Source organism: Mus musculus, chromosome 12, assembly GCF_000001635.26.
Source record: "Mus musculus strain C57BL/6J chromosome 12, GRCm38.p6 C57BL/6J".
Lineage (NCBI taxonomy): Eukaryota > Metazoa > Chordata > Mammalia > Rodentia > Muridae > Mus > Mus musculus.
The window spans coordinates 55,489,155-55,512,064 of record NC_000078.6 but is presented as its reverse complement, the minus strand read 5'-3'; the positions used below and the strand labels follow the sequence as shown (position 1 = coordinate 55,512,064).

The window sequence follows — 22,910 nt, the reverse complement described above, 5'->3', positions numbered from 1 at the left end:
GACAGATGGCTCAATCATTAGGGACATTTGCTGTCCTTGCACAGGATGCAGGTTCAGTTCCCAGCACCCATACAGAACACAGTTTGCAACTGTCAAGGACTCCCATTCCAGGGTATCTGATGCCCTCTTCTGGCTTCCATAGGCACCTATTTAGTGCACACACATACACATAAAATATAATAAAACAAAAATTTTAAAGGAAAAGCCCACTACTAGCTCTCAGACTCTTCTATGCACATGTCTCACAGATTTCCCAGCCCCCTTGCCTGCCACAGTGGCAGTAAGGGAGTCACCGCTGCAGGGGCTTGAGCCACTTGGTCACATGGTGTCCACAGTCAAGAAGCAGAGAGAATGAATGTCGGTGCTCAACTTCCTTTTCACCTTTTCATGCAATCTGGGGCTGCAGCTTCCACTAACTTAATCTAGAAATCCCCTAACAGGCTTGCTGAGATTTCTTTTCTCAGTGATTCAAAATCCTGTCACATTGACAATGAAGATTAACCAGCACAGTCCAGCAGTGGCAGTGATGATGGCATCTATGATGCTGCTGCTGATAATGATGATGGCGATGACGACAATGATGATGATGGAGGTGACAGCAATGGTGATGACGACCACTTAATGAAAGGTTAATGCCTAGAGAATGGATGCATTTCACCATCCTGGTGTCTGAGTGGCACAGCGGGACACCACCAGCAATCCTACCAACTCACTCCACACAGCACCTTTCCATCTGTAAGCTGCTTCTCTGGGAGGGCACAGAAGGACACCATCACACACAAAAACTATCTTGCTGTCCTCTGGTTTTAAAAAGGCTTCCTTACTCGGGAATGTATAGAGTGTCTCCAACAACTTCCTCTGGATCAAATCCTGGCTCAACTCTTACTTTCTTAGATCCCACAAACTCCTAAGTCCTCCCCTCCTAGAGAGGCCTTCCTGACTCTTCATTCTAAAACAACTGCTCAGATCTCTAAGTTCTCTCCCTGCTTTCTATTGGCTCCTGGTATGAATCACTACCTGTCATTACTAATCTCCCACTCTCTTTAGATTAGACGTTTCTGGATGCAGGGGCTCTGTTGCCAAGGTCTATAACACAGAATACATAATAAGGCCCAATAAGCTGGAATAAGCCAGGAGGTGGTGACGCACACCTTTAACCCCAGCACTCAGGAGGCAGAGGCAGGTAGATCTCTGTGAGTTCAAGGCCAGCCTGGTCTACAGAGCGAGTCCCAGGATGGCCTGGGCTACACAGAGAAACCCTGTCTCAAAACAAACCAAATGAAAACAACAAAAGCAAACAAACAAAAAGGAAAGGAAAGGAAAAGAAAAGAAAAGAAAAGAAAAGAAAAGAAAAGAAAAGAAAAGAAAAAGGCCCCAATAAGTATTTGTTGGCTAAATGAATCTGCCTTTCTTTCTGGCATTGTCCACACGTCTTCTAACAGTTCTCTCCTCCAGAAGCTGGTGCGCACTGCCAATGTCCCAGATGTTTCTGTTTGTTGTCTTAATTCAACCCCACGTTTCCCTATATGCAATATTTTTCTTTATAAGAACTACCTTGGGGCTGGAGAGATGGCTCAGCGGTTAAGAGCACTGACTGATCTTCCAGAGGTCCTGAGTTCAATTCCCAGCAACAATATGGTGGCCTTCAACCATCTGTAATAGGATCTGATTTATTTTATTTTTTTAAAAAGGAAGAGTTACCTTGGTCCTGGTGTCTCCTCACAGCAACAAAACACTAAGACAAACAGTGCAGTGGAAGTGTAAGCCACAGAAACCCTTTCCTCCCCTGTTTTTGGTCACAGAGTTTCTCATGGCAACCCTGACTAAAACACTACCTCTTAATAAGAAGGAAGCAGTCACAAGACCTTGAGTGAATTTCAAGCGCATTACACTCTACAAGAAGAAAGCTGATCTTGAAAATTTACATACCACTTAAAGTTATTCACAGAACAGGATCAAAATGGCAAACTTATAGTGACAGAAGACAGACCCATCCTTGCCAGGAATTAGGAACCGGGAGGGTACCAATTCAAGAGCAGGACAAGCATGAGAGTACATGTGGGAAGCCACATGTGCCGTTGCAGGGTGGCGCTGGCTTCTGCTGGCCACCACGCATACATAGGCAGTAAAGTTTTTTTTTGTTTTGTTTTTTTTTTTGCCAAGATGAGGTTTTGAGAATTAACCAAAATTAACCAATCAGATGAGAGACAAGTTAACCAATCAGATGAGAGACATGTTAACCAATCAGATGTGAGACATGCAAATGAGGTGGTAAGCATAACCCATGCATAACCAATCCGGGTGTGAGACACGCCTCTCCTAGGCCTATATAAGTAGCACCAGTTCTGGGCTTGGGGTCTCTTCGCCTCTGCAATCAAGCTCTCCCAATAAATGTGTGCTGAAGGATCCTGTTGCAGCATCTCTTCTTGCTGGCGAGTCAGGGTGCGCGCAAGAGGTACAGTTCTGTGCCCTGCTCATAATATGAAAATCTACATGCTTGGAAACTTTTCATAGGACTGTGTCACAAAAACCTAGGACATGTAAGAGCTATAAACTCTGACCAGCTCTGTGGTTATTGCTAACCTTGAACCAGAGAAGACTGCTGGTCTCGAACAACACTGTAGTCTTTGACTTAACCCTCAGATGATCTGGAAAGCTGGAATGGTGTGTGTTATTTAGCTAGCTCGTTTATTTCATTACTGAGATCAAACCCAGGACCTCACGCACCTACCAACCCCTGAGCGGCTTGCTGACCCGTGCTGCTTTTGGTACTATCACTGAAAGAAGCTATGTGAAGGACGCAGGGAAGCTCTGCAAACAGCAAAAAGAAAAAAAAAAAAAAACTCTGGTGAGCATAAAATTATTTTAAAATCGAGGCTCAGGTAATGTGTAAGGTCAGCCCTACAGATTCCACCGCCTTCATCTCTCAAGTGCTGGGACCACAGGCTCGCACCACTGCTTCAGGCTCTAAAACCACTGACATCGGATTGGAAACAAGAGCTTATAGAGGATTCCCATGGAGAAAATCCCAGCTGCAGACATGAGAGCCGTAGCTTATTCTCTGGAGCTCTAGATACAAGTAATCCCCAAAAAAACTTACTAAAGCAATAACTGGCAGCTGATAATCATGATTAATAAGCAGATTTAACCTGACTAACCTACAGCTACAGCTGCTGACTAGTACTTCAAGGATAATCCCACTAACCTGGTCTGTTTTCTCTCTCTGGAGGGTGGGGCTGTCACCTGTGAGGCAGGAACCACTTCACCTGATGTGAGTAGAGAAGGTAGATTTTGCTGAAGAGCCCCCTGAAAGCACTGCTGTCATGGGCTATCCTCCAGAGAAGTCTGGGTTTAGCCCAATGGAAAGTCTATTAGTTAGCAGCCGGCTACCACACTGTAGCACTGTACAGTGTAGTGAGCCTTTCTCAGGGTAAGCTTTTAAGAACAAAAACCATGTTCTAAGTTCACATACTTCAGTTAACAAGAACTGCAGCCAGAGCAGTAATACAAAAGCCAACAAGCAGAAAGGTGAGCACGCTTAGAGACTTTCCCAGAACTGGGGACTTTGAGGGATCAGGGCTTTGTTTTGGTTTTGGTGGGTGGTGCTTTCCGTGTGCTGAGTCTTTTTTTTTTTTTTTTTTCTCTCGAGACAGGGTTTCTCTGTATAGCCCTGGCTGTCCTGGAACTCATTTTGTAGACCAAGCTGGCCTCAAACTCAGAAATCCGCCTGCCTCTGCCTCCGGAGTGCTGGGATTAAAGGCGTGCGCCACCACACCCGGCTTTTTTTTCCACGTGCTGAGTCTTAAGGCCTGAATGACACTTCCAGCATGGAGTCAGCTGTGCTAAAGCCTGGGGACCTACTAAGGTCTGGGGCCTGTTACATTGTATGCATAATTCTGATGTAATTTGCATCCATTGGGGATTCATGTATAAAATTTGGTTGCCTGTGTACATGCTGTAAACAAACACCTAATAACCAATAACACAAAATACATCCAGGGCTCAGCAAAGGCACTGACTGGGCAAAGGATTTATATGGATTTTCCTCCAGTATGCAGTCCCATGCCGTCTCATCTTCCCTCCCCTCCCGTCACTTCCCAACTGCTACCGTGGCAAACATTTACTTACCATCAACAAATAACATACAGTAGACCTAGTCAAATGAGCAGAAGTGAGTCTCACTAAGTTAGAGCCGTGGCGTCAGCAAAGCTGTGTGCGCGTGCGCGTTCTGGGAACTCTCATCCAGGTGACCCTATCGTCTTCAAACAGCAACACCGCACCCACACTTCCCGTCTCTCTTCTGCTCCCTTCTTTCTTCTAAAAAGACCCTACTGATGGTGTCGGGCCGGTCTGGATCATTCAGGATACTTGATCCAAATCAAGGTCACTAGGTCAGAAGCTTGAACTCCGCCTACAGCCCTAATTCACCTCAGCCCATGTGACCTAACACAGATAGGATTTCTTAGTATTAGAACTCAGACACTGGCATAGGGATGGGGTAGGGTAGGGGTGGGGTATAGGTGGAATAGGGGTGGAGTAGAGGTGAGGGTAGGGATGGGTAGAAGTGATGGTAAGAATAGGAGTAGGGCTGGGGTAGGGGCGGGGTCTCCGGTAGGGGCGGGGTAGGGTGTTTTCTGCCTAGTACATGCTGGAATCCTTGCATTAAAGTGCTCATTTTAGCTGTGTTATAAACTTCGTTAAACATTTCTCGTGGCCTTTACTTGTCTTATTCAGCCCGTTGAAATGGTTTCATTATATTCTCACTGGGTTCATTGTTGTTCAGGGTAGCTTAAGAACACACCACACAGGCCAAACACAGTGGTATGCACCTGTAATCACCTGTAATCCTTCTAAGAAGCTTGGGGAGATGGGACATTCTAGAGCTACATAGTGAGTTCCAGACCACATAGTAAGATCCTGGTTTTGTTGTTGTTTTAATTTTTGTTTTTGTTTTTTTGTTTTGTTTTGTTTTTCTTTTAAGAAAATTGGTCTGGAGAGATGACTCAGTGGTTAAGAGCACTGGTTGGTCTTGCAGAGGATAGGGGATTGAGTCCCAGAACCCACACGGTAGCTCACAACTGTCTTAACTCCAGTCCCAAGGATTCAGACACTCTCTTCTGACCTCCACGGGCACCACACACACACACACACACACACACACACACACACACACAGTACACAGACATAAGCTCAGGTACACACACACTCACATACTCACTCACACACACACACACGTAGAATAAATGTTTTTGAAAAGTAAAATAAGAAAATTACAATAACAAAACCTACAGGGTTAATTCGAGCCACATCCAGTATACAGACATATTACCTCTAAATGTCTGTGTAGTTGGTAAAATCTGGTAACGTACTTCAGTCACCACACCCACACCCACGCTACGTTCCACATTCCAGGAGCATAAGCTTCACACATTCAACAGGACAGAGAAAGTTATATTCTATTTAGCCAAACTCTCTTCAGCATGAGGAAAGACTAAAGGCAGAATCTAAGAGACTTTACACTGTAAGCGCTCTCCCCAAGAGCCTGCACAGCAAAGGCAGTCCTTCGTGGCTAGCAGGGGCTTCTTCTATTTTTCTCTCCTCTCAGCACTCAACTGGAAATAAACCTCTGAAGAGATGTAACACACACACAGGTACACATGTGCACACACACATACACTTAACAATAAAAGGCTTAAAGCTGGCCATGGTGACATAATCCCAGCACTGGAGAGGCAAAGGCAGGTGGATCTCTGAGTTTCAGGACAGCCAGGACTACAAAAAGAAACCCTGCCTGTCTCAGAAAAACAAAAGGGAAGGAAGGGAGGGAGGGAGGAAGAAAGGAAGGCCCCAAGAAACTCCTATCTGTGTTAGAAAAAAAAAAAAAATGGCATTCAAGAAAGATCGTCTCAGCAGTCCCAAGAAGTGCCAGTAGGTGGCGGTAGCGCGATACCAACGCGTTCCTGGATTGATCACTTTATTGAAAGCATCCATCTTTTTTTTTTTTTTGCTATTGAAGTTACAATGTTTATTTTTAGTGTGGCTTGATGGGCTCCATCTGTATGTAATTTAACAATATTGAAATCAAATTCTGATACCTACTCACATGGATGTAAGCCCTATTAGATTTCAATTAGCATTCACTCTGATCTGATTACCAGGCCTTAGCCAATCCAATGGCTAATAGGGAGACATTTAGATAATTGCAACTGTCTGCAGTTATTACTCGTGCTATCATTTTCACAGAGTGATTTGTGTAAAGACTGGGCCATAAAATTCATTGTGTTGGTAGAGACAAGAGGTTAGGGCTGACCGGCACCAAAGTGCCATTAAGGAGTTTGTCATTGTGGGCTGACATTTAGGGGTGCTTCTCCTTAGGAGTGTAGGGTGTTGACCCATTTAGCCCTGCTCCAGATACTTCAGAGTCTCCACCCTCGGGATTGTTTCACTTGGCAAAAGACAAGAGACATCATCCAGTCTCCTTTTCTTCTCAGTTAATTTAAATTGAACACGACCACACCCAAACTCAGCTTTCACAAAGACCTCCTCTGGAGTGGAAATAGGGTCTTGTGGCTCACTAGATACTAATTTCAATCCTTAGCAGTCGTTAGGCACAGCTGCACACAAGAGGGGGATGCTGATGTGCTGATGGTCGCTTAGATACAAAAGAGGCAGGGCGGGGGGGGGGGGGAATCATCTTGACAATCTTTCCTAGTCTAAGGTTCTAGGCAACAAGAAAAAAAATATTCCTTTCCCAAAAGAGTTTCAGACCGGAGGAAGTAACCTGCAGGTGACATCTTCTTAAGGGTGGGGCAGAGATGAGACACCCACATACAGAGATGGGGTAGAGAAAGTCCCCAGGAGCCAATTCAAATCTAGAGTGAAAAAAATGTCATCAGTGAGTAGTGACACACATCTTAATCCAAGCATTCGGGAGGCAGAGGCAGGTGACTCTCTGGGAGTTCGAGGCCAGCCTGGTCTACTGAGCTAATTCCAGGACAGCCTGGACTACACAGAGAAACTCTTGTCTCTCTAAGAGGAAAGAAAGTAAAGGGGGCAGGAAGGAAAAAAAAACAGAAAACCCAAGGGTTTTAAATCCACAATTTAATATTTTGCCTGACCACAGTCGCCATTAGAACTATCTCGCCTTCTGCGACCCTCCAGGGTGCAGTCTTAGTACCTCCATTTGGTCCCAGGAATGTTCACCATGTCTTTCCTGCCTAATACTGTTACACACTCCCTCTACCAAGCCCTGGAGAAGCACTTGTACACACCTGTGTACCCCACAGGAGGCCCAGCCTTTGCCCCCTGCCTTTGCCCCCTGCCTTCGCCCCCTGCCTTCGCCCCCTGCCTTGCCTACTTACTGCCTTCGTCCCCAGCCTTCACCCACTGGCTTTCTCCTGACTGTGCTGACAAGCAACCCAGGACTTATCGCTCATTCCTTTTCTTCCCATCGTCCCTTCATCTCTGGGCGGTTAGGGACAGACTTGTGCTTGAACTAAAAAAAAAAAAAAAAGAAAGAAAAGAAAAGAAAAGAAAAAAAGAGAAAAGGGAGGCAGCATTTTAAAAGCTCCAAATTTGTTGTTGCCTGGAGCTTTTTCCTGCGGGGCAGAAGTGATAAAGTTGGAGATTTGTGCGCTCTTCTGGGGAGGGCTGGAAAGCAGAGCTCCCTATTAAGTGCTGCTTCCGTTGTGCCTGTCGTTAGACGGGAGCTGCACCAGGAATCTCCACTCATTTTTAGCACCAATTCAGGACCCTCGAGACAGCAGCCCCAGCACGTCTATCTCTATGTTAACTGTCACTTTTGCTGAAACGTGTCATCCAAGGAAGGCCCCCTCAATCTGCTGGACCTGAAGCTGAGACAGCGAAACGCTGCCACGCTAGGCACCTTACAAAGCCTTTCCGGAAGCGCCTGCCAGAAATCCTATCGGAACGGTTGTCTGTGCTCAGCGAACAGAGCCTCCACTGCCTCCGTTTTTCTCTAGGATTTCCTGTCAGGAAACCTATCTAGGAAACAAATTGTTGTAGATATTATCTAATCAGAAAGCAAAAATCATTCTTCATATACCAATGGGCTTCTCACTTGGAACCTGATTGCATTTATCTGTGTGTACTTCTAAGCTAGGTCAAATCTTGAGCCTGATAGTTTGTTAGAAGTTCCCCTGCTTCTAAAAGTATCTGGAAGCACCTGGAAGGCTACCTGGTCGACCTCACTAGGGGATATATATGGCCTGTACCAAGACCTGCCTGCTGGCCTCTCACCATCCGACCTAATCTGAGTCCCTCCTTCCCAATGTGCTGGCCTCAAAACATTTCTGCCGCAGAGGACCTGCTGAGGTAAAACCTCTGCTGATGGACTTGGTGGTGCACACCTGTAACCCCAGCGCGAGGAAGACTGAAAGAAAAGAATCTTGAGTTTTGGACCAGCCTGGGCTAACAAGAATCTCTCTAAAATTTAAACAGTGTAAAATACAACGAGGATAATTGTAAAATATCCAGAGCTTCTCCCTGCAAACTGAAGTTCACTGGAGCAGCTACAACTGTATTCAAGATCCTGACCACTTGACCTCCTCCCGGTCCCTACCTGTAACAGAGTATGGTTGGCATACTCCACCCTCTACCCTAAACATCTCCAGCCCAGGGGTGGGCTGCCCTTCTCCCTGATGCCCTTCCCTATATAATCTAGGCATTTTGGTTACCCGCCCCTTTGGTACCTTTGACCTCCTGGCTGCTGTACCTGGTTTCCCTCTTTCCCCTTTCTCTTCCCCTCCCCACCCCCCATGACCCAGGTCACGACAACTCTGGGCTCTCCCAGATGGGTCTGCCTCTGGCTACGATCTCCCACATATCTGTAATAATCTTTCTCCTCCACCATACCCAGGAGCAACCATGACCTTCCTTTTTCTCTCTCTCTCTCTTTTTTTTCATTCAACATTGTCTCCAGTTATCTTTAAATCCTTTTAATGGCCATTTGCTATCAACCTCTGCATCTGGCAAAACATCTTCCTGGCTTTTTTCATTTTCCTTTCAGTGTGAGAGATCGAACATAGGGCCATGAGAGAGCTAGGCAGGTGCTCCACTGTAGCTCCAGCCCCTCTTGGCTTTTACTAAACCTTTAGAAAGTAGCACTAGCTTGACAGCCCTCAAAGAGGAGGGAAGGAGCCTCCAGGCCTCTGGGTCTGTTTGCCTTGCTGCAACTCCTAACTGGAGACCCCACACATGTGCTTTAGAAACACTCATTCACGACTTTCTTGTCTGTGACTGAAGTTCATGCCACCATCTCCATGGTATTCTGTTATTTGAGTAACTCTGTTCCTTAGCCATAGTCACTCACACATCACTAAGAACGTCTTTGTTCAGTACCAGAGACAGAACCCAAAGCCTTGGACATGTCAGACAAATGCTCTACCCCTGAGCTACACTCTGCCTTTGTATTCTGCTTAGAATAAACCATTTTCTTGTTTCTTTAAAGCAGAGTCTAATTTTGCTTATTTTTATTTATTTATTTAATATATATGAGTGTTATGCCTCCGTGTATGTATGTGCACCACATGTGTGTTTGGTGCCTATGGAGGGCAGAAGTGAGCAGCAGATCCCCTGGAACTGAAGTTAGGGTTGGTTGTGAGCTACCATGTGGGTGCTGAGAACGAAACCTGGGTCCTTTACGGAAGCAATAAGTGCTCTTATGTAGGCAGCTGGGCACCTAAAAGATGGCGCTGGCCTCCCGTACACAACGCCACTGCGCAGGCACTAGCCCGAATCTGGGGCCAACCCCTCCCGAGTGGGTGCATGTAAATTAAAGTGCCGGCAGATTGACCAATCCCAGGAGGACACATAGCTCTCCCCAGTGCTGGGGTGTATACAAGCAGTCCTCCCTGGGTTTCCGGGGTTCCCGTAGCATCGAGGTGTTCCTGAAATAAAGAAGGCTGTTGAGAAGAATCCAACCGTGTTGCGTTTTTCTTGCTGGATGAGGTGAGTGCAACACTCTTTAACAGTGGAGCCATTACTCCGTGCCCCTATTTGTCTCTTGTCCTGGAAAGTGGCAACAAGTGAGGCCCTGGGATGTCATCTTAAGGCCCAAGGAGTCTCCCTAATCCTGGGCCCCTATTGGGAGATGATTCACAGGCAACAGAGGAAGGAAGGAGACAGTACCAGAGGGTCTTGCCTCTAGAGCAGCGGTAATGCTGCAGCCCTTTAATATAGTTCCTGGTGTTGTGTGAGCCCCAACCATAACATTGTTTTCCTTGCTACTTTGTAACTGTAATTTTGCTACTGTTATGAATTGTGATCTAAACACCTGATATGCAGCGACTTCTGTGGAAAGGCCATTCAGTCCCAGAGGGGTTGTAGCCCACGCTTTGAGAACCTCTGCTCTAACATCTTTCACTCATGTTCCAATCCAGGGTGCTTACAATAGGATGGTCTGGATTCTCAGGGGCATCCTTGATTAGCACTATCCTCCGAATTGCCTTCACTGCCTGCTTGGGGCAGCGCTGGGCTGGTGGTGGTGACAATTTACTCACTTGAAGGCAGAAGCAGGCTAGATAGCCCTTGCAGATAACTTCCAGTAGAGATGAGGTGATGGGATGACAAACAAGAGGCAAAGGAAAGGTCATGACAGGCACAAAGAAAGAAGAGATATTCGTGCTTTCAGAACATTTGCCCTGCCCAGCAGAACCAACACCCTGTAGTGCCTAACGTGAAGTGAAAATGGCACCCAGGCAGTAACTAAGCTGCTCTGGGTAACGAGGCGACGGGGCAACGGGGCAACAGGACAACTGGGTAACTCTGGCCCCACATCCAAGACAGGTTTCAAAGAACTTGAGGCCCTGGAAAGAGGGCTGTGCACGAAGCAAGGAAGGTTCTGGATGTAAACTGACTGAGGTGGCTCTTGGACTCTTAGTACTTAGTACTTCCCAGTACCAGTACTTAGTGCTTCTCGGTACTTAGTACTTCCCAGTACTTAGTACTTCCCAGTACCAGCGTTGACACTGGGAAGCAAACGGCAGTGGCTAAACCACAGAAGAGAGAGAGCTATGGGTGCTGGCTAAGGAATTCATGATGTCCCTGAAGGTTGCAGCTCACTGGATGTTCTAGCCCAGGGAATAAGATAAAATGTGTATCAGAAACATTAGTATCACTGTATAATTGTAACTTTTTGTACCACCTAATTAATCAATTAAATTTAAGGCAGGGTCTCAGACATCCCGAACCTGGCCTCCAATTCACTCTGCAGATGAAGACGGTCCTGAATCTGTGATTATCTTGCTTCTATAGCGCATGTGCTGGGTTATATACCTCTGTGCCGTCACAGCTGACTTTATTCCATACTGGAGATCAACCCCAGGAATTCAGTTTTTAAACCACTAACTGATTCTTTAAATGTTTAAAATATTTCTGGTGTGGTGGAATATGCCTTTAACCCCAGCACTCAGGGGGAAGAGGAAGGCAGATCTCTGAGTTCTAGGACAGCCTGGTCAACATAGTGACTTTCAGGACAGCCAGGGCTACACAGAAAAAAAAAAAAAAACTGTCTCAAAAAAAAAAAACCAAAATACAATTTATAATGTATGCTATAACCTTTGCTATTTTTTTTTTTAAATAATAGTTAAAGGACATTGTAACTGGAGCCCAGTGACTGGCTTTCATCTCAGCACTCAGGGAGATGATGGAAATAATGGCAGGCAATCTCTGTGAGTGTGAGGCCTGCCTAGTCTGCATTGTGAGTTCCAGAGTTATACAGTGAGACTCACAAAATAAATAAAATAGCAACAAACAACAAAACCAACTACTGGATGTTCTGGAGGGAAACCACAGGAAGGGCAAACTCAGGATGGACTCGAACCCTGGACCTGAGATCTCTTAGCTACGCCTGTGAGTGAGTCCTCAACTTTCTGAGCCTCAGTTTCCTTTAAAACAGAGAGAATGAGGTGGTCATGTGGTTCATACTTTAATCCAAGCACTTAGAGAACCGAAACAGGGGGATTGTTGTGAGTCCGGGGGCCAGCTTAGGGTACGTAGTAGGTTCCAGACCAACCTAGTCTACAGAAATAGACCCTGACTCAACAAAATTGAAAACAAACCAACAACAATTTTTTTAATATTTTAGAGTCTGGGTGTCTTGTAACATTAGTTGACTTTGAACTTGGCTTGTAACTGATGGTTTCTCAATTCTTTTTTTTAAGATTTATTTGTTTGTTTATTTGTTTGTTTGTTTGTTTGTTTATTATATGTGTGTACATTGTAGCTGTCTTCAGACACTCCAGAAGAGGGCACCAGATTTTTGTTATGGATGGTTGTGAGCCACCATGTGGTTGCTGGGATTTGAACTCAGGACCTCTGGAAGAGCAGTCGGCACTCTCAACCACTGAGCCTTCTCACCAGCCCAACAACAAATTTCAAAACACACACACACACACACACAGATAAGCACAGTAGCCTGTTCCTGTCACCCAAGTGTTGACGCTGACCAGCGATGTAATGCCGGCACTCAGGAGGCTGTGGCAAGAGGATCCTAGGTTCGAGGGCAGCCTAGGCTACATATCGACAACCCTGTCCTGCAGAGGAATGGACATAGATACCAAGGATGTTTGATTATTCAGTGGGCTGAGCTGACTGGCTACAGGCTTCAGGGGGAGTTCTGCCAGGCAGAATGAGGGCTTTCTTGGGTTTGTGATAAATGCTGAACTCTCCTCTCACCTAGATACAACCACAGTACAAATCCTCCACCTGGCTTTTGCCTAAACCGTTCTTTAAAGACAATTCCTCAAAGGAAAGTTATTCCAAAAGTGGCCAGAAGATGTCGCTGCAGACAGCACGGTGCGCACTGTGCGCCTCTTGGCGGCTGAATTTCATCTTGCCAGCCAAGGAAAAGTCCCAACCTCTGCTTCTCTGTAAGCCGTGCCTCTGCTTCCTGCGCACACCCCCATGCTGTGCCCCCATGTTTCTGTTCCTCTCGAGATGTCCTGGAAACCTGGGGGTGGGCCCGAGTCCTTCAAGATCATGGAGCTGGGATTCTTCAGGTCTTTCCTGCATCAAATTCACGAAGATTTTTCATCAAGACTCATGCCCACACTGACACCCCACCCAGCTTCCTCGTGACCCTTTGAAGTCACTTCAGTTATTGTATTCTGTTTCTCCCAGTCCGACAATTTGGCTCCGTTTTCAAAAATTATCTTTAGATAACTTAGTGATATACCTCAATTCAGCTCACTTTCTAAAAATATCAATGTTCTTAACAAAAGTATTCCCTGAACTTTAGCATGGGAACAGCCCTGGCCTATAGGAAATAATGAACATCTCTGAGCCAAGTTGAGTGACTTATCTTGAGGGAATATGACAGTCATGGGACTGGACTCCCAACAGCTGAGGCCTAGCAACAAAGAAAAAAAAAAAAAACATTCCAGGCTAATGTATGCCTTCCTTGCTCAAATCTTCCAGCCATGACTTCCTAGTCTCCTAGTCTGTTTCCGACTTGCTTTCCGTGTGTAAAAACTAGCTGAGCATTGCTTTCAGGCTCTGACTTTACAGGTCCCCGACCCCCAGTAGCCTCAGAGTCCTCACCCAAGTGATGGGAACTCAGACAACGGTCTCAGACAACAGAGGGGCCTGGAGCTCCTCACTGGAAGGTGCTGAGGCCAAACCTCTCTTCCTCTGTAACCTAAAGCAATCTCCCAGTGACCTGCACTCTGAATCTCTGTATCCAAAACATTTCTCAAATTTAGACCATGAGGGAGAGGGGCTGACACCGTCCAGGTAGTTTGGGGAAGTAGGCTGGGTTTATTATGTTCCTGGTGCTGAGAAGGATCAACGGCCCCTTTCCTAATGATGCTGCCCATAGGCAGGGACCTTGGTCTACATAAGACTTGGCAGCAGCCAGATTTTATGTACAGTCTGCCTTACTTCTAAGCTGCTGCCGCAGCCTCTTCCCTGTCCCTCCCCTCCCCCTCCCCCTCCCCTCTTCCTCCTCCTCCCCTGATTAAACTCAGAATAAATTTGCACCTGAGAGCAGGAGAGGCACCTGCGCGTGCTGAAGCCATGTGCTGTCAAACCTCCAACTGCATTCCTGACCCAAGTTCTCCTCCCAGAACACAACAGAGATGAACAATCCTACGCACCTGAACCTGTTGCCTGGTTACTGTCAACAAGCAGAGAGGAGCGAGCCAGTTCTGGCCAGGGCTGACACCAGGTCTCCTCCTACCCCTGCAGCAACTTCCCCAGTGAGCAGAAGCCATGCACGGGTGTTGACTGAAATAACGAGACTTCGAAGTAGATACACGCAGTCCTCCTGTGAGAAATTAGAACAATGTTGGACTTGTTGTGTTTTACAAGCAGGTTTGAAAACCGGCTTTGGAGAAGGAATAACTGTTTTCGGGGCTCAGAGTCTCTAGTTCTAACCTTGCCTGCCAGGGTCAGCCTTGCACATTCTAAATGGACACACACCACCACCACCAACAACAACAACAACAGCAACAGCAACAAAACAAAAACAAAGACACAAAGGGCTGGAGAGGTTGCTCAGTGGTTAGGTCCCCTGGCTGCTCGGCTAGAGGACCTGGGTTCCAGCAGCAGCAGCACTCACAAGCCAATCCTCAGCCACCTATAACTCCAGTCCTAGGAGGGAGTCTTCTGGCCTCTGTGGGCGGTACATGCACAAGGTACTACACAGACATACATTCTGACAAAATATCCATATATGTATAATAAAAATTAGGATTTTGTTTTTTAAACCCAGGGAGTTTTAGCTGTATTGGCCAACTACCCCTGGCCCTGGGGTCTGCCCTGGAGGGTGAAGGTTAATACACTCAGTGGTGCGCCACTAGAGAAACCAGATCTTCTCTTAGCCAGAGGCTATGGATTGCCAAGAGCTTCTTGGTTAGGGGGTAGGACCAGGCTTCCATTCACTCCTCTCAGTGCTAGGACTGTCTTATTTATTTACTTATTTGTTTGTTTATATTTATTTATCTATCGGTTTTGGAGACAGGGTTTCTCTGTGTGGCCCTGGCTATCTAGGAACCCATTCTGTAAACTAGGCTGGCCTCAACCTCTGCCTGCCTCTGCCTCCAAGTGCTTCCGTTTTCATATTTTTGAACTATTTTACATGATAGGTCCGTGCTTTATCTGTGAGCTTCCGCCTCAGGCCTCTTTTTACTTATGACTTTGAGACAGGGTCTCACTGGCCAGGTTGACCTTGAAACCATCTAGGTAGTCCAAGCAGGCCTTGAGTGTTTGATCCTCTTGCACTCTAGTGCCTGAGTAGCTGGGGTTACAAACTCACACCACCAGGCCTGGCTGGAATAGTGTCTTAAAAACCGGGAAACTCCCGCCACACCAGTATTGCTTTTTTTTTTTTCCTTCTTCTTCTTCCTTTAACAAATGGTAGACAAACCGAACAGCAAGGGCATCCGTGCCACATGGCCTGACCTCAAAGGAAGGAAAAGTAAACTTGCCTCAGACTGATGAAATTCCTTTACTTCCTTTAGACCCTCACCTGTGAGTCCTGCCTGGCCTCTGTGGGTAGGAACTTCTGCAGACGTCCTCTAAGGCTTTGATCTCCATGACAATGTAGGATTTGAAGCAAAGGAAGCCCACTAAGGCTTTGACTGTTTATTTTTATCTCAGTGCAAATGGAAGTCCTGACAGCTGCCTTTCTGTGGGAAAAGATCTCTAGCTGGGGTGGAGTGGGGTGGGGGGTGGAGCTTCCACGGTCTTACAGGGTGGAGGCTAGCCACCACAGAAGCCTGAGTTAGAGACAGAGTTGCACATCTGCATTCACACTGTCACATCAGGGCTGGCCACTGTGCATTTCTACCATGCTTGCCCCTTCTAGGTCTCCTGCTCCTCTCTTCTCCAGCCCAGCTGCACCAGCATGGGTTGTCTCATTCCTGCGCGCTCCTGTCTGGGACTAAAACAAGTTAGGAATAATTGCCTAAAACAATTGACCCAAGCCAGTCTGCCCATGGGGGATGGGGTGGGGCAGGTTGGACCACCTGGTTGAACTTGCACAAAAGCTCCTTTGAGGGAGGAAGTTTAGTTTCACCCAGGAGGATTCATGAACTATCCAGTCTCATCTGCCTTGACAACATCCCTTTCCCACAGAGGAGCTTCAGTCCATAGCCAGTCCGGGACCATTGTGGGGCCATCTTGTCATCTCTTGAGGCCAGCCTACACTAAGTTGCTACAAGGTACAAGATATTATTTTTGCCTTCTGCTTTAAAAGGAAAAACAAAAGACTGAGGTGTAGTTTCGTGGTAAACTATGTGTTTATCATCTTTGCAAGAGGCCCTGAGGTCATCCCCAGCCCTGAGCTCACAAACACCAAGACAGGGCTAGGCACAGTGTCGGACGATTGCAATCCTAGCACTCAGGAGGTCAAGGCTGGCTGTGACCCAATGGTGAGACCTTGTCTCCAAAACAGTGATGTAAAGCTTTGACAGTTTAAAAGTGTTAAGCTTAGATAAATGTTTGACAATGAGGAGAAAACTGAAGCATGGAAGGATCCACAAGTTCACTTGCCGCCTCCAAGAAGCCAGACCCTTTCATTGTTGGACATCTTCCTTCTTGTCTGTCCACACACAATCCTGCTGAGCTGTGGTGTTGTTGACTTAAGCTATATGGAGCCGTGCATGGAAAGAAAGCCTGTTGGCTCACTTTAGTAAGTCAACAGTGTTCCTGAGCTGCAGGTAAACAGAAGGTAACTCCTAGGGAATTCCCAGGGAGGGCCAAGTCAGCCGGCCTCAGCACCGCCCAGATTTTTTCAAAGGGTTCTGTGACAGCCCAGAAATGCTTGAGCCTGACTCCTGCCACTAGGTGTCACACTAAACAATACCGAAGTTGATGCCAAGGCCTGAAGCTGTCGGGACAGCCCAAGGAGGCATAAATATACATACTCCTTCATTTTATACCTGCAGCCCCAAGTCACCTTCTGCAGTATCCTTTATAGATGGGGCTTTGAGTCCATACTGTGGCTTTTTTTTTTACAAACTTTAACTTCATATATATATATTCATTACAATAGGGTACATTGCTTAAATTTTATATTACTTAATTTTTTATGTATATGAATGTTTCGCCTGCATGTATGTATGTGTTCCACCCTCATGCTTGGTGCCTGGCGGTGCTGAATCTCCCGGGACTGGAGTTGCAGGACACCACGTAGGTGCTGGGAATCAAACTCAGGTTTTCTGGAATAGCAGCTAGTGCTGTTAACTGCTGAGCCATTCCTTCAGCCCTGCTCTGCAGTTTTAAAGAACTATCTCCAGATGAGAAACTACCTATCCTCTGCTTTATCTCCCAAGCGGAAGACAGATTTGGGGGCTGGGGAGCTGTTCAAGACTGGGTCTTATGTTGCCCATATTGACCTCAAACTAGGCTAAATACTTTTAGTGTATTCCAAATTATACTACATTTTGGTCTCATTTTTGCAAGGTGTTTCCAAGGGTTAACATATACTTTACCAAAATGATTAATATATTGTAGTAGAAATTAGACGAACTGACATTAGGGGGCCTGGGTACATCTCTAAGTATTTTGTTTTCTTCTTTAGGAAAATGGGAACCGCACCTAGCTTACAATATTACTTCTGAGAACTAACCATAATGCATACGAAGCTGGGTTCCTCCAAAAATTTATACTGTGATATTTCCAAAAGTCCACACTCATACTTCCAAGCAGAGACGTGTATTTCTAGACAAATGATGCCCATCTGATATCACAAAGTACCTTAAATATTCCAGGACTGACGTGCAATTCCAGCTCTCAGGGGGAAGCTGAGGCAGAGGTCCTACTAACAGTTCAATGTCAACAGGGACAACACAGTGAAATCCAGACCAGCCGGGCCTACAACGTAAACCCTGTCTCAAACCACCCCACCAGCACAGATCCAATCTTATTATTATAAAAGCAAGTATACCATAAAAAAAAAAGGTTAAGTGACTTCTCCAACTAATGTATTTAATGAAAGGCAGAGCGTGGAATTGAGATGTCCTGCTCATGATCAATCTCACTATGTCCCACTCAATTACACTTGCAGATCCAACTTGCCACTGAGAGGAAAAGGAGAATTCGCTGAGGAAGTTTTAACTTTAACCTGGCCCTTACTGTCTGGAGGCTTTTTGGTTTTTCCTGGATTTTGAATCTTTTCCCTCAGTGTCTTCACATGCATACTCAGGGGGAGGCGCTGGAATTCCAAAGAGAGGAAAGCTGACATAAGGCTCATTAAGAAAAAGATCATTCACATCTCACCAGAAATCTATGCAGAACTAGAGAGGCCTCCTGGATCTGGTCTGACAAACTCTGATCCACGTTGCTTTAATTTTCCCTAAGTAGGGGTGGGGTGGAAGTAACATTTGTACTTTTGCCGGTTAAACTAGAGGCTCACAGGCCCAAATCCCTTTCTTGGGGGAGCAGCTACCCATAATGCCGCGGTCCCTTGGGAGCAAGGAAGCTGATAGAAGCAGCAGGTTTCAGATGGGGTCTGTGTTAGGACTATCTTGAGCCTCCTGCAGGATACCTCACAGTTACTTTTTTAGCTATGTTTGAGAGGCCAGCCTTGGCTAGGGCACTAAGTCAATTGCTCTGCTAGGCATTCACAATAAGCTCCGGCTTCATTCTCTGCAACAAGTTAACTCCGACAGCAAGAACGCAACAGTTGCGGTTGCAAGGAAACTACAACTTCTACTAAGATTAACAGCTTGCATTACTTGGGGAAAAATGTGGTTCCCATACGGAGCTAGGATTTGCCCCTCCCCCGGGGGGGGGGGCAAGATTATTGACCCCTAGGAAATAATCTAGGGGTTCTCCAAGCTCTTGGTTTTTGTTGGTGGTGGTGGTGGTTTTGTTTGTTTTAATGCCAAAGTTTTTACAGCTTCATGGAGTAGGAGTGAAGGACAGCCAAATGTCCCTGCATTGCAAAGGGCCTGGAACAGACAAAACACAGCCGGCCCCGGAACCACTCATATGTCCGTCGTCGCAGAAATTTAGGAGAAGCGAATCCCTGCACCTAGCCAGCGTTTCCACTCTTGGGTTTTCAAAAAGATCAAAAACCGGAAAAGACCTGCAAACTGGCAAATCGCTAAGAGGAACAGCCTAGCAGGTCTGCGTCCTTGGAAGCTGCGCAGCTTGGGACCCCAAACCAAAATCGCCCGGTGGGAAACCCCAGGGAAAGAAGGGTTCTTGCAGAGGGCTGGGGTTACTGAGTGCAGGCTGCAGGGAAGTACCTAGAGGGAGGGGGCCTGGTCGGGAGGACTTTCCAGCCACTCAGGGCTCATCAAAAAGTTCCCTGTGCATGACCCCAGTGGCTCATCGCAGGGAGTTTCTCCGATGAACCCCGGCCCTGGGTTTAGGCTTCTCAGTGGAGGACGAGCCAGTTCTTTTTCTAGTCTGACTGGCTTGGAAATTCCCCGCGCCTGACCCCGCCCCTGAGAAATCCCCTGCCAGCGTTTATAGGGCGCCGCGGCGGCGCTGCCGAGCCCACAACAGTCAGACCTCGCCAGCCAGCCGCCAGCAGCCTGCAGCCTGCACCCGCTCAGCCCCGCACAGCCATGTTTCAGCCAGCTGGGCACGGCCAGGACTGGGCCATGGAGGGCCCGCGGGATGGCCTCAAGAAGGAGCGCTTGGTGGACGATCGCCACGACAGCGGCCTGGACTCCATGAAGGACGAGGAGTACGAGCAAATGGTGAAGGAGCTGCGGGAGATCCGCCTGCAGCCGCAGGAGGCGCCGCTGGCCGCCGAGCCCTGGAAGCAGCAGCTCACGGAGGACGGAGACTCGTAAGTGGCGCCGGGCACCGGTGGGGGTCGCGCGGGGCCTGCAGCGCGCTCGGGGTTCTGCACGGCGAGGGCGCCGGGGTTGCGGGGCGCCGGGGCTGCGGCGGGCCGCCTGTCTTCCCCCCTCCCCCTCCTCCCCTGTCCCCGGACCCGGAGTCGCCGAGCGCAGGCCGGGGGGGGCGGGGCGGCAGCGGCGGCGAGGACGCAAAGTCCCGGCCTGGCAGCGGTGGCGCGCAGCCGCCGGGCGCCGCGCGGCCGCGAGGGGAAGTACAGGGCGTTCCGGGCGGCGGAGGGCGGGCCGGTCTGGCCGGCGCCCGCCCGGAGGGGGTGGGGCACGGAAAGTCCCTGGGCGGCTGCCAGGAACACTCAGCTCATAATAACCTCGCGGAAAACACCGCGGCCGCGGCCTCCAGAAACCCCGGCCTTGCGCAATCCCCCCTCCAACCCCACCTCCAGCCCGCGCCTCCCCCCCCCCCACGCAGTGTGCTCACCACCCCTCGGGGGGTTTCCCTGTCATCCCTCAGGTTCCTGCACTTGGCAATCATCCACGAAGAGAAGCCGCTGACCATGGAAGTCATTGGTCAGGTGAAGGGAGACCTGGCCTTCCTCAACTTCCAGAACAACCTGCAGCAGGTGCGCTGCTTGCTTGCCCCGCGGGTGCCCTCTTTGACCCCTTGGTGGAGTCAGATGTAGCACGGTCGCCCCCAAAGCGTTTCTAAATTAATAGTCACTTAGTTCTTATCTGCCTTGGCCTTTTGCATTCAAATCAGCCAACGTCTTAGAACCAGAAGAAAAATCCCTTGGGTTTAGTGAGGTCTTTATGACCCACCTAGGGCCTCCTGTTTGCCTGATCTCCTAAGAGACAAATGGGAGGATCAGATTCCATAGCGGGAGGTGTCTGGGGTTCAGGAAACTCAAGACTATGGGTTTGCTCCATGGCTTATCCCTTTCTGTTTCCTCTTCCATTTGTAGACTCCACTCCACTTGGCTGTGATCACCAACCAGCCAGGAATTGCTGAGGCACTTCTGAAAGCTGGCTGTGATCCTGAGCTCCGAGACTTTCGAGGAAATACCCCTCTACATCTTGCCTGTGAGCAGGGCTGCCTGGCCAGTGTAGCAGTCTTGACGCAGACCTGCACACCCCAGCATCTCCACTCCGTCCTGCAGGCCACCAACTACAATGGTAGGTCTGCCAGTCCATCCAAGGATGCAGAGGAGGGAGAGAGATGGGGCCACTTGAGTCTTAAACTCCGAACGTATACAAAGTTCAGACACTGTGATCTTTTTAAAAAGTTTTCTCCTCGATGCCTATATGATATTCACTCAGAACCCAGATTCTGAGTTCTTCAAAACTGATGATGTTTGTGGTTGTCCTCAAGACAATAGACATGAGTTGTGTGAGGATTGAAACACGTAGTTACAGTTTTTGTCTTCCTCCTCCAGGCCACACGTGTCTGCACCTAGCCTCTATCCACGGCTACCTGGCCATCGTGGAGCACTTGGTGACTTTGGGTGCTGATGTCAACGCTCAGGTGAGTACATCTCCCTTCCACCTAATCTCTGTTGGGCTGGCTCTGATGGTGAGCAGGTTTCCAGATGCAGCCGTAAACTAACGCCTGATTGCTTTTGGTTTCAGGAGCCCTGCAATGGCCGGACAGCCCTCCACCTTGCGGTGGACCTGCAGAATCCTGACCTGGTTTCGCTCTTGTTGAAATGTGGGGCTGATGTCAACAGGGTAACCTACCAAGGCTACTCCCCCTACCAGCTTACCTGGGGCCGCCCAAGTACCCGGATACAGCAGCAGCTGGGCCAGCTGACCCTGGAAAATCTCCAGATGCTACCCGAGAGCGAGGATGAGGAGAGCTATGACACGGAGTCAGAATTCACAGAGGATGAGGTGAGTGTTCCTCCCCTCAGCACGCTGACGGCTGTTCTAGGGCTGCTTTGGATCAGAGGGATTTCAGTTGTTTAACTTCTCAGACTCGGCTTGCAAAGCCAGGATCCCAAGAATTTGTCTCTGGTTTGTTTTAAGAGCTTACCCTTTTGGGTTGAGGAATGAGGGAATTCTAGAAATTGAACCCAGGCCTTAGCACATGGTGATAAGCACACGTTCAACCATTAAGCTCCACCCCCTCAATAGCTTAGACTTTTTTTTTTTTTAAGGAAAGAATAGGTAAGGGAAACTCCTACAGCCTGGTGCCCTTGTTCTATTTGGGTTAAGGAGAAAAAGAGCCCAAGAATAGGAGTTATTTCAGCAGCAGCTCTCCCCTTATCCCAATGTCTTGGTGAAGTTCTAGGAATTTAATATGTCTTTTTCCCCTCTCTTGTTTTAGCTGCCCTATGATGACTGTGTGTTTGGAGGCCAGCGTCTGACATTATAAGTGGAAAGTGGCAAAAAGAATGTGGACTTGTATATTTGTACAAATAGAGTTTTATTTTTCTAAAAAAAAAAAAAAAAAGAAAAAGAAAAAAAATGAGAAAGGGTATACTTAGCACCACACCACACAGCGCCTAGACCCAGGCATTTTACTGGGGTGATTCGGCTGTTGTCTTTGTGAAATCCGGGGAAACAGATCACTGAAATTCAAAGAAAATGTCTCTTAAGGTTCATGTTTGTGGGATTTTTTTTGGGGGGGGGGGAGGTGATTTTCCAGAACCTAATGAAAGGACCACGTTTTATTTATTGTGCTTTTGATTGAACCACCATAGACCTAGTAAGTGAGCCCAGTGTGTCCTCCCATGTAAGAGCCAGGTGTTCAGTGGCATGTGCTTAAAAGTCGCCCCCAACTAAGGTCTGTGTCGCCTTCTTGTAAATGTTGTATATGTTGTATTTTGTTGGTAATTATTTTGGTACTTCTAAGATGTATATTTATTAAACAGATTTTTACAGACAGCATTGTCCCGCTCGTTTGCTATTCTGAGTGGCTTGTTCCTGAAGATCGGGGGCTGGAGGGGGTGGCGTGAATGTTTTCAGCCAGCTAAGGAAGTTCACAGAGTAGCTTCTCACGTGAGAGCCGAGCTTCACAGCAGCCTCCAGCCCCTGTGTGGGAGGGAGCCTGTTGCAAGGTGACAGGAAATGCCAGCCTTTAGCTGGGGTACCACCAGCAAGCCACCTGGCCTGTCACTGAAGGCTCTGGTACCATTTTCT

At 47.7% G+C, this 22,910-nt stretch overlaps 1 protein-coding gene and 1 long non-coding RNA gene across 3 annotated transcripts; one reads left to right on the top strand and one right to left on the bottom strand.

The window, feature by feature from the left end:
- Positions 1-12,353: 12,353 nt before the first annotated feature.
- Positions 12,354-18,770, bottom strand: Gm36634. 2 transcript variants are annotated; one of them, XR_381610.3, is made up of 3 exons: positions 17,719-18,770; positions 14,115-14,284; positions 12,354-13,026 (listed from the first exon to the last, which is right to left on the bottom strand). It is a non-coding gene; the product is annotated as a predicted gene, 36634 (long non-coding RNA). The 2 variants fall into 2 exon arrangements; XR_872767.3 differs by lacking the exon at positions 17,719-18,770 and adding an exon at positions 15,488-16,992.
- Positions 18,771-19,417: 647 nt separating this feature from the next.
- On the top strand, positions 19,418-22,656 carry Nfkbia (nuclear factor of kappa light polypeptide gene enhancer in B cells inhibitor, alpha). Its single transcript, NM_010907.2, has 6 exons — positions 19,418-19,765; positions 20,287-20,395; positions 20,735-20,945; positions 21,206-21,294; positions 21,399-21,659; positions 22,096-22,656. The coding sequence occupies exons 1-6, from the start codon at positions 19,539-19,541 to the stop codon at positions 22,141-22,143; spliced, it is 945 nt and encodes a 314-aa protein (NP_035037.2). The 5' UTR covers positions 19,418-19,538; the 3' UTR covers positions 22,144-22,656.
- The last annotated feature ends 254 nt before the right edge of the window (positions 22,657-22,910 follow it).